At 41.5% G+C, this 11,787-nt stretch overlaps 1 protein-coding gene across 1 annotated transcript in view; it reads left to right on the top strand.

Moving 5' to 3' along the window:
• Positions 1 to 11,575, top strand: part of LOC118789292 (contactin-associated protein-like 5) — a 59,125-nt gene extending 47,550 nt beyond the window's left edge. The window contains exons 16-25 of the mRNA XM_036545635.1: positions 421 to 548; positions 834 to 1,004; positions 1,318 to 1,536; positions 1,849 to 2,088; positions 4,497 to 4,721; positions 6,429 to 6,562; positions 7,589 to 7,676; positions 9,922 to 10,125; positions 10,547 to 10,621; positions 11,208 to 11,575. Of these exons, the coding sequence (XP_036401528.1) occupies positions 421 to 548; positions 834 to 1,004; positions 1,318 to 1,536; positions 1,849 to 2,088; positions 4,497 to 4,721; positions 6,429 to 6,562; positions 7,589 to 7,676; positions 9,922 to 10,125; positions 10,547 to 10,621; positions 11,208 to 11,455 (1,732 nt within the window). The 3' untranslated portion in view covers positions 11,456 to 11,575. The remainder of the gene's footprint in view (positions 1 to 420; positions 549 to 833; positions 1,005 to 1,317; positions 1,537 to 1,848; positions 2,089 to 4,496; positions 4,722 to 6,428; positions 6,563 to 7,588; positions 7,677 to 9,921; positions 10,126 to 10,546; positions 10,622 to 11,207) is intronic.
• The last annotated feature ends 212 nt before the right edge of the window (positions 11,576 to 11,787 follow it).

Genomic DNA, 11,787 nt, shown 5'->3' with positions numbered 1-11,787 from the left:
TCTTATTTTCATAAACGAGAGATGTTGACACTGCGGTAGCTTGGCCCTGTTATAGTTGTGTTGGCTTGCTCCCATTTTTCTCAGTCAAAGAGCTGTGTCTCTTCCTTCTGAGACTTTAGTTTCCCCTCAGAGTATTAGCAGATATTCTGATCTTTGGTTCTGACTGCCGGGCTTGGCTCCAGGGTTTTCTTTGGGGTGTTAGTAATGAACTTCATAATAACTGCAGAGGTATTCCTGCAGGGAAATAGATTTAGACAGCAAATATCCACCGTGCAGTTCCTCGCTCTCATACAGACAGAGGTGAAGACAGGCTCTCAGGAGGAATGGGGAACGAGGTGAAAACAAAGGAGAGCGAGAGAGGGAAAAGTCTGCTGAATCCGGCTCCCAGATTTCATCTGGCATCTCTGTCTCTGTTTACAGGGCCAACGACACTGGTCTGCTCTCTTACAAAGACCACTTGCCTGTGAGCGAAATTATGATCGGCGACACAAATAGAACGGGCTCAGAGGCCATCTACAAAATCGGGCCGCTCCGTTGCTATGGTGACAGTAGGTAGCTTGTTCTTTCAAGGAAGTTCAAAAGGCAGCAAACAATGTGTTTTGTTAATCTGTGAATGGACCACATTCAATTTTGACAATTAGTGATTGTTTAACAATATCTGTCCTCTTTCATGAATGTCTTTTAGTTATGTATGCTCAAAAGTATAATTAGCATTTTACTTTATAAGGTATAATCTCAATATACTTTACTATTTAGCTTGCTCTTTCTGTTTGGAACAGTAAGATTTAATTTGAGGAAATTAACATAAAAAATTGTGTTTTTCCTTCTTCCAGGATTTTTTTGGAATTCAGCATCTTTCTACCAAGAGTTTTCGTACCTACACTTCCCCACCTTCCAAGCAGAGCTCAGTGCTGACATTTCCTTCTACTTCAAGACCGCAGCAGCCTCCGGAGTCTTCCTGGAGAACCTGGGCGTCAAAGACTTCATCCGAGTGGAGCTGAGCTGTGAGTTGGACAGTGGGAACAGGAGCAGGGTGGAGCATAGAGCTGCCCCCAACAGCAAGAACAAGTGCAGGGTGGATTGATATCACTGGCTGACTGACAAGCAATTGCAATTTCCTCAAAACATCAGATGTTTCCTTTTAGAGGACCTTAGAAGTATGCACGGCCTTAAAATTATACTACCAGCCACAATTTTGATTCTACTTGTGAATGCACCTGCCCACCATGTGATCAAATACAGCATTAAATGCAGAGAGAACAGAAAGAACCTAAGTGGATATTGGGCTCTGAGTGGTTGTCTGTCTGTCCTCACCAGCTCCATCGTCGGTGACGTTCTCCTTTGATGTGGGGAACGGGCCAGCAGTCCTGGTGGTCAAGTCCCCCGTGCCCTTGAATGACAAGCAGTGGCACTACGTGCGGGCGGAGCGCAACGTTAAGGAGGCGTCCCTGCAGGTGGACCAGCTACCCCTGCGCTTCCTGGAGGCCCCGCCAGATGGACACTTCCGCCTACAGCTGAACAGCCAGCTGTTTGTGGGTAGGAGAAAAGAGAGCAGTCCGGAGTCTCCCATCTGACCACAGCGACTCCCTCACCACAATAGAGCATCTTATACACCCCATTGATTCATTCAATGGCAGATTTAAGTCCAATTAGTAGTGCATCCCTGTAAAATTATGGATGATTATTTAACTGTCTACAAATTTGTGTACCTCTATCATTCTTCTTCTTCCTCTTCAATTCATCCTCCTATTTTTCATGTTCTTCCTCTGGCTTTTCTCTTCCTCATTTGCCTTCCTCTTCACACACCTCCCACTAAGCATGGATTAAATCCTCTTTTCTCTGGTGCAGGAGGAACAGCATCCAGGCAGAGGGGCTTCTTGGGCTGCATCCGGGCGCTGACCATGAATGGGCTCACCCTGGACCTGCAGGAGCGGGCAAAGGTGACGCCCGGGGTGAGCGGGGACTGCCCGGGTCACTGCAGCAGCTACGGCAGCCTGTGTCACAACAGGGGGAGGTGCGTCGAGAGCAACAATGGCTACGTCTGCGACTGCACCCACTCCGCCTACAGGGGCCCCCACTGCAAGAAAGGTGCGCCCACAAAATGAGAACCATCTTACACCGGTGTGGGCCTCAAGGCTTAACATTAAATACCTTACATTAAATATCTTACATTCACCACCAGCCCTCCTTAAGCTAATTATAAGACTAACAGAAGTTCAAAGACATCATAGAGTACTCAGAAAGTCTTCTACACACAGAAGACATTTATTATTCAATTTAGCAGAGTTTTGGCTTGGATTCCCCTGTGACAAAAGCAGATGGTTCACATGTATGGTGACAGAAATGTATTATGGCAGATACTCTCTGAACACATGCCAACCTGCTCTCCAGCATAGAATGTTTGATGTGACCTGCATGAGCATAAATGGTTGGAAGATGGAAGATTAGTTCCAGTCAGGCATGCCATAGAATACATAATGATTTTGGAGTTTTGATATGGCTACATTTTTTCAGAACAGATTCTGCTCCCGTACTCTTTTTTTTCCTGGTTTTGGTTTGAAATCAAAGAGCAGATTATACTTTGCTTAGGCTTCACACTCAGACTTGTACATGCCCACGGTATTGTTAATTGCTGCACTTTTGTAATGGAAACTGTAATTATCTCCAATAAGAGATACCCTGAAAATATGCCAAACATCTTTATGAAAACATAAAATGAGCACCATATGCTGTATGCTCAGGTCATTTAATGTTTTCTGTGCACCATCCTTTTAATGGGTACATTTTTTTCAAAACTGAAAAAGTGAAATTCCATATTTTAAAAGAAAAAAACACCCATGTGACACTTATAGGGCATCTTTGATGGACAGCATCAGAAAAAAGGCTGTTTTCAGATAATTTATTTACATAATCTCAGGATTATCAACCTGCTAGTGTGAAACTGTTATCTGAAAGAGTGTCTTAAGTGACATCACCTCAGTCTCTGTCACCATATTGCAGACATCAGACCAGACATCTGACACTATGAGTGTATTCTATCTTTATCACTGAACACCACACGCCTTAAGTGAACAACCATAACTTATGCGATGTGGTGTGACATCACCAAGTCGCCACTACTTAAATCCATCATCAGGTGCAATCACCTCCTCCTGTCCCAGAGAATGGAATTACGGTTCCTACAAGATTTTTAGGTACAATATAGCTGGTGTTGATCATCGTATAGATTTCATATAGTGATTCTGCTGTAATATATTTATGACGCCATTAATGACATAATTGTTTATATGTATAAGCAATATTTAATCACCCATGGCTTAAACAGGAGATCAAAACTGCAGTTGTGGGGGAGGTTGATTTGAAACGAGGCCATGGCAGTTTGTGGAATGACATTTCAAAGATTACTTCCCCAATAGCATCACTTTCCCCTTCAGAGAGGTCTTATCTCAATGTTTGGAGTATGTCATGAATTTGCATAACATGCCTATATGCAGTCCATTTGAAACATGACCCATGATTATTCAAATTTTAAATTGCTTTGGTCATATCTGTGGGCGTCCAAGTCTTCAGCCCGAAGAAACATCAGCACGATTACTGATGCAGTTGATGTAGTATTACCAAGGTGACAAATTTCATAGAAACTTTAAAAGTCCACATTCACTTTTGTTGACTTACAAATCTGTGATACAAACTGTATAGATTTGATTTTATTGAACTTCAGCTGTAGCAATGCCATATTAAGATGCCTTTATTTGATCTTTAAGAATTAGCTGAAAGCTCTTTCTCCACTGTTGTCATGCTTCATTAGCACTTGAAGAGAGGATGTTAAGATCCCTGGAATTTTCAAAGTGCCGGTTTGATTCCATGGGATCAAAGCACAAAATGATAAGTTGATGAAAGATCCTCTCTCAGCCTCCTTCTCTGGCCTGTCAGCGAAGATCCATCTTCCACACTCACACAGATCCGGGGGTCGGTTATCACGCGCCTCTCCTGTCTCCTCGGCTGGGGAGGAATCTCATTTAAAAGCAGCCCGATTCTGGCTCTGACCCGCCAACACTCCCTGCTCCGCACCACCCATCATTTTAATGAGAGAATTCACCGCTGTCAGCGGAGTCTTTATCTCCTCGAACCCGATCCTGAGAGATGACTGCCTCCGAATCCATTCACAGCTCTGATTAAAGTACGCGCGGTGCAGAGACGGGCTGATTCCACCCTCACAATGTGCTGTAGGCGAGCTCAGCAGTGGCCGGCAATGTTTTGAATCAAAAGCCTTTACATATTTTAGCATTAATGTATTATTATCGCTATCTGCATGTTATGATAAGGATTTATTCTGATGTATATTACCACTTTCATAAGACGCATTTGCATGACGATAGGAGGGTTCTTTTTTTTCTTTCACTGCAAGCAGATTGAACCAGTGCTAGCAGCATTAAATAACATTCTCCGTCTATCGATTTCTCCCTGTCGTGTCGCTGTCCCCTGTTTGTCCTCAGAGGTGTCCGTGGCCTTCAAGAGCGGGTCCTCAGTCACCTACACTTTCCAGGAGCCATTCTCCGTCATGCGCAACAGGAGTACACAGTCCTCCGCAATCTACGCTGAGAACAGGAAGTCAAGGGAGAATGTGGCCTTCAGCTTCCTGACCACCCAGGCCCCGGCCATGCTGCTCACCACAAACTCCTACTACCAGCAGGGCATGGCCATCATCCTGGCCCACAACGGTACCGTAGCATCTCATAGAAAACTCACAGTAGAGAAAGTGCATCTGTGAAATGTTTATCAACAGCACCTATCATTTTGGGGGAAACTCAGGTTTAGTATTGGTGACTCACATTAAAAATAAAGAAGAATCAGATTGTATTAATGTTGTCAAAAACAATGCAGCTAGGCAACTAAGTTATTTATCATAAGCTTATATTACTGGGGCTAAAAATAAACTCTCAAGTATATAAAATTTTCAGCAGTATACATAGTATAACATAGGTCATACTGCGTGTGTCTTGGTATTCAGTGCAGCTGGCACACCCCGGTAGGCAGTTTTCACTAATTACTGTAAGTGATTGGAGTGATTGGAGGGAATGGCCCGATCATATCTGTAATCAAGAGGGAATTCGTTTTCAATAGAGCAGGCCTATCCATTTCAGGGGTTGTGTGATTCACTGTGGCAGCATTAACTCTATGTGACCAAGAACATCTCCCTAGCTAACCTCCCAGGGAGACTGTCTCAGCTCTGTGCCAGACTCCACTGATAACGTGAGACTTTTCACCTCTGCTCGGAATCAGCGACGGGCCCTCTCTCTGAAAACCCGGCAGCTGTCGTACTTGGCATTCCTCTCAGGTCATCGCTTTCAGCTTCTCTTAGCTCCCGATTCGGCGGCAATTCAGGATTTGTTACTGTCAAGTGGCCGTAATCACGGCTGGCAAATCTCTCATATGGATGTATTTATGAAGCAGGCTGGGGGGGGGGGGACAGAGGTGGTAGAAGTAGATTGAGTTGTAGCTGCTTTATGCTCCTTGCTGTTTGGAAAACAGTTGTCTGCATTGATATGTGGAGTTGCTTTTAATTACATTTTACAGCCAAGATCAGGCATGCTCAAACGTGGTCCTCAGGGACGAAAATCCAGCATGTTTCACAGGGATCATCATGTCTTTAAGAGAAAAGAGTTTTATCCAATCAGGAAAGAATAATTCATCTTATCAAATAACAAGAGCTCAGGAGTAACAACATAGATGGAGCTGATACTTTCCTCCAGAACAGAGCTGGAAACAGATGCTATTGATGTAGCACATTTTATGATGATAAGAAAATTCCCAGAGGTGGGAATTTGTTAACTGCATGCTTCAGGCAAGACACCATTTATTAACATGTAACATTCTGTGTTTGGAATGAAATATTTACCTACTGTGTTCTGTCTTGAGCTTTACCTAATTTATTGCGAGGCTTCCCTTGATAAACTGTACTGAACAGCATACTGACTAGTGAATGGAATTGGTGTTACCCAATGTTAACAGTTTTCCAGGAGTCTCTTGACCTCCTTTTCTCAGGGTCAGCGAATAATTTTGAATTTTTTTGTCCCAGTTGACCTTGGCCTTTCTTTTAGTTTTTTTTTTTTTTTTATTCAATGTACTGTGTTCCTGTTCAGCACTTGAATTTCGATCGTAAAAATACATTACAACAAATAAAATTTGATTGATTGATTGGTAAGTATGAGAGCTCAGAAGTAGAGCATATGACCCGAGGGCCATGAATTTGAGTGTCAGGTTGGCACTGCTGTTTTTCACAATTTATTTTTTATAAAATTTCAGCCACAAAATCAATTGCAAGATGTGATATATCCCAATTCTGATAGGGACTTCTGCTAAGCAAAATAATTGGGATACTGTAGACAGTTACAGCCTTGGAGAATAGCCTGAGTCTGCTTTTGTAGGGAGTTTGCAAATCTTTTATCGGCTCAACAAGGAGAGGAGGCCAGACATCTTCACCCCCACATCCAAAAGTCTGGCTGACGGGCAGCTCCACTGGGTCAGACTGCACCGCGAGGGAAAGGACATTTATGTTCAGGTGAGTGGTGGCTTCAAGCGAAGAATACATTACTTAGAGGTATGTTTCTTTCTCTGGGGAAAGACATGAAGGCAGACGTAGCTCTTACATTCATTAATCAGGTAGTCATGGAATCCTATTTTCCTATAGACACATGCTACAAGGAGGGTTATGTTCTGGACTAGAAACTGGATTTTCACAGCTAGATGAAAATGGGATAAAGGAAAACATTCCTAAGAAATTAGCACTGCCTAAATGTTTGCATACTTAGATATTTTTATTCATATAATGCATTGTGCAATTATTGAACACTGTAAACACTTAAGAATGACAGGACATATAGCAATTAATGGCAACATTGTTATGAACAGTATAAATGCAGATCATCATAAAGCTGATCATTGCTTGTATACATCCATGTCAGTGTTGTCTTTCTCATCTCCATCTATTACTCTTTCTTTCGCTTCCTCTCTCTCTTTCTGTCTCACTCCAAGCAATCTGCTTTTGCATTGTAGTCACTCTCTATGTAATGTAATATCTCTCAATGGATTATGTAATTCAACCATGTATTACCATTCAACCATGTTACTTTTTCTTTGAATATTTATGATCCGCCTTTAGACAATTCAAATATTTTTGTAAATGTTGTGTCAATGTTCCATAATTACAACAAGCTGAGTTCAATATTTATAAATCATCAGTGAACTGTACTCCTCATCTGTATGAAATTTGAAGAATCCTGACTGCACATAAAAGCACACACACAACCTGTTCAGTCCTACAGGGGTAACCTCAGGATTGACCTTAAAATGACTTTACATTGAATGAATCATTTGCATACATAGTCAGAAGTTGCTCCATCTCATCTGTTCAAGCAGTAAAGAAAAGGACATTAGCACTACACCCTCAGATACTTTTGGTTTGTAGACTCAGACTTTTCTATCTCTCAAATACTGATCTTAACTGAAAAAAACAACATTTTTATTATTTCATAAAAGTGATGCAGTTTTTACTTTTTACAATTTACTTTTTATAATCCCTTCTCAGATTGACAAGGACATCAACCGAAAATACAGTCTGACGTCCGACACGGAGCTGAACACCATCAGATCCCTGACTTTGGGCAAGGTCACAGGTAAGCCGTCCTGCAATATAAAGCCACCCCGGATGGATTAATATGAAAACGTGATATCCACAGTAATAAAACCTCACCCATTAATCCAGATTAACACCTCCATTTTTCAGGCTGAGGTCAGACAATGCAGACAGACTTCATTTTAAGAAAACTGATTTTAGTGATTTTATCTCAAGCTTCCAAATGGCAGACCTGCCTGGCGTTAAGTGGAAGTGTTGATGGCTCTGTAGAATACATGCTTATAAAGTTGTGGCATTCTGTGGAGAAGAGCCTGCCAGAATTATTGCTGTCACCAATATCCACTGAGACAAGTTCTTATTGGGCACACGTTGTGACAGTCCTTGTTGTTTACATGTGATCCAAGCAAAAGCTCAGAGACTTGTTTTGGACTCCATTAACATCTCCAAGTTGTTGAAGTTTTTTAAGCTCTCATGGGTATGACAGGATACATTTGTATATTTGGGTTATGCCAGTCACAGTTAAGCAAACAATGGCTTAAATACCCGCTAAATCAAATTATGCAGTGCATTTCTGCACGTGTCCATTAAATCTTGTTTAATGTTTAATGATAATGTTAGAAAATTTGAAATTTGGACATGATGCATATATACAGCCATGTAAGAAAACAGTGGAGGGAAATCGTTTAAACCTCTTTAAGAACCATTTTGGAAGGCAACTATATAAAGTATTTCTAGAAGAGAATTTCTTTTTAATAATTTTCTTAATCATTATTTGAAGGTAGTTTTTTCTGCGGGTAGTTTTTGACCAATAAGATACAGTAACACAGGCAGGTGTTTTGAGGTGTTGCTGAATTCCAATGATAGTCTGTTGTTTATAATATTGTTGACCTCGACCCAAAACTTGCCCCTGGTCTCTTTTCCTTGGCATAGAAATGAAGGCACTGAACTTGCAGTCACAAGGTTTTAGGTTCATAGCTATGGTGGGCTACTGCTGCTGTACCCTTGAGAATTGTATTCAACCTATTTTGCTGTCATAATGGATGATATTTAAAAATGTAAGATGCCCTTGATGAGGGTGTCCACAATGCAAGGGGTATTTCTTTGTAAATCGCTCTGGATAAGAAAGTCTGGCCAATTAAAAAGATAAATAATGTGATGGGTAGAGGCTTATTATTTTCTATGGGTCTGTTCTGCACTTTCCGGTCGGAAGACGTTTCTTTTTGGTGCAGTGTGTTCGAAGTAATGAAAAGCTAAAAGTAATTGTCTGAAACATTTGCACCACAAACCAGATGAACTCAATTTAAAGCTAAAACTACAGCAGTCCCAAGCATGGTATATGTATATTGAAGGATATGTTCCATGAAATCCTCCTGACAACAAAAACATTTTACAAACCTCAAATTAGAATTCCATCATTGCTCACCTCTCTGTTTCTCTGTCTGTCTTGCTGTCTCTGTCTCTCTCTCTATCTCTCACACACACATACTTCATAAACACAACTATAATTATTTTGGCTGTTTATTTCATGAATTATTTAAGCTCCTGATATTCGCACAATGGTGAGGTAGCAGAATGTTTTTTCTCCATCTTTGTGATTTAGTGAAAACAAAGACAAATACGGCATTCGACATACTGATTTCTTCTTCCAGTCTTTCGGTACAATTTTGCTGTCTTGATTCAAAAAACATTGGAGGTTTAGATGCCCTATAGACTGTATAGTGTTGTAACACACTCAATCCTTGAAATGAGAAGTTATATATAATTCATTACTTAAGACAACTTACATTAATGTAATCAAAAATACATGTGATATTCTACTCGAAAATGAAGCCAATGTTGTGTACTAATGTGATTCCTGAGAAACCAGAGACGATTCAGTGCATTCTGAGGATCTATAATTTCATTTACATGTATTTTAATTGCAAATTAAGATGGGGTGAGGGGTAATCAGAATTGTCTACATTGAGTCTTTTATTAAAATGATCCTCTCCATTGAATTAGCTCTCCACAGAAGCTGATCAATGGGGTAAAATTAACATTGTCTTCCTTAGAATGACAGTACGCATCACAGCAATTTGTTTCAACAGCTATCTATTGTTCAATGTCTGTTGTGTTCGAATCCTTATTGTGAATTCAAGTGCCTTCCTCAATGTTCATATTAATCACCATTATTACTATTATCAGCTTTGATTAAAATGGTCCAGGGTGGGGGTTCATTTGCAAAAGGTCAACAAGGGGACCTACTGACTAATCATATTTTAAACTTATTTCCTTGACATCTACAGAAAGTGAGGTCATCGATGAGGAAGTGATGGCAGCCGGATCCAGGGGCTTCATTGGCTGCCTGTCTTCAGTCCAGTTCAATCAGGTGGCTCCACTGAAAGCAGCCCTGCTGAATCGAGGCAGCTCATTGGTCAGCTTACGTGGGCGTTTGGTAGAGTCCAACTGCGGGGCATCAGCTGACATGACTACATCACACTCTTTCTCAGGTGGGCTTGTATTTTCCAAGTATATACACACATCCTAAAATATTGCTGTTAAAATACACCCTAGATGAACATACATCCAGTTGAATGAAAAAAATTCTTGGATACGCATAATCCTCATTGTGTCACTTTTTATCTCACCTGAAATGACACAGTTCAAATTCATTGCCCAGGCACTCGGCATTTTATGTGTGTATTTAGTCACGTTTAGTCCAAAGAGATACACAGCGCTTCCTCAATGTTTTTTCTCCTCTAGGTTACATGAGGGTAGGGTACTGACCCCAGATGACTCGAAAAAATGTTGTTTATGTTTGACCAGTCAGATACTTTATCACTTCTGCATACTTTCCATACCTCACCAAATGAAATATTAAAAGCCTTAGTCACAATGTATTATTGCATTTGCCTGTTCTTTTGTCAACAGATCACTCAGAGAAAGCTGACAGAGGCAAGGAGCCATTGAAAGATGGAGCACAGAGTGATTCGGCAGTAATTGGAGGTGAGCATCTTGGTTTCGTGTTGCTCTGCTGTTGTACTGTTATCTGTTTCTGCAGAGGACATCTCAGAATAACACAAGCCAGTATTCCATGAAACTGTCTCCATCACACACATTCAAACCAACCTCACAGTAAAATGGAGAACAGCTCTCATGTGTTGACTTCATAGTGTGTTTGTATGGTGTGTGAGAAAGTTTGGGGAACAGGCAAGATTTAATTTAGCTTACAGTAGTTACAAATTTGACAGCACATTTGGTCACTATCGCACTGTGACTGTACAGTCTTGACTAACTCAGGTGCGGGAGGCGAATTGAACATAGATTTCATAGGGCGGCAGTGTAGCAAGGTACTTAACCCACAATAAATATCCCTCAGTAAATATCCAGCTGTGTAAATGGGTAACATTGTAAAGAACTGTAACCTATGTAAGTCGCTTTGGATAAAAGCGTCTGCTAAATGAATAAATGTAAATGTAAATTTCACTAAATAGTAAATAGGCCACCAACAGTGCATGACTCACATTTCCCCCATAATGACCCAACCGTATGATGTCACTAACTCTGCATTGCTCCTCGCCCATGTCTGCAGGCGTGATTGCGGCAGTGGTCTTCATCACTCTGTGCGTGGTGGCAGTGATGACTCGTTTCCTGTACCAGCACCGCAGGGCTGAGCAGGCAGCGGCGGTCCAGGAGAAGGACCACCGGCACAGCCTGGAGGCAGCCTATCGAGCAGAACTGGAGCATCAGAACCACCGGCTCAGCTTGAAAGCAGCCTACCGCACTGAACTGGACCTTCAGAACTCGGTGCGGGACAGCAGGAAGGAGTACTACATCTGACACCCCCGTTGCCCCTGGCCTTTCCTGCCCTCCTCTTGCTGAGTCATATGACTGGAGAAACTACGCCTTGGTTTGGCCAATTAGAGACATTTTCGGCATGCAACCGCCCTTTTGGAAGGAGGAACTTCTCAACAACACCTTCATTAGTCTCTGAGAGTGTTTTTTTAAGGTATAAAAGAACACTTCTGCAACTCTCTTTTTCACATCAGGGTAGCATCATGATTCAAGGAAAGTAAGGATAAACTGCAAGTCGGTGCTTTGTGAAAGCAGTTTTTCTCCTTGTAGAAGAAGCTTGACCGATTCTGATTGCCTCAGATCCCAACATGTGAATG

The sequence above is a fragment of the Megalops cyprinoides genome, chromosome 14 (genome assembly GCF_013368585.1).
Source record: "Megalops cyprinoides isolate fMegCyp1 chromosome 14, fMegCyp1.pri, whole genome shotgun sequence".
Classification (NCBI taxonomy): domain Eukaryota; kingdom Metazoa; phylum Chordata; class Actinopteri; order Elopiformes; family Megalopidae; genus Megalops; species Megalops cyprinoides.
The sequence above is the reverse complement of the archived record's forward strand: the minus strand, read 5'-3'. Positions and strand labels throughout refer to the sequence as shown.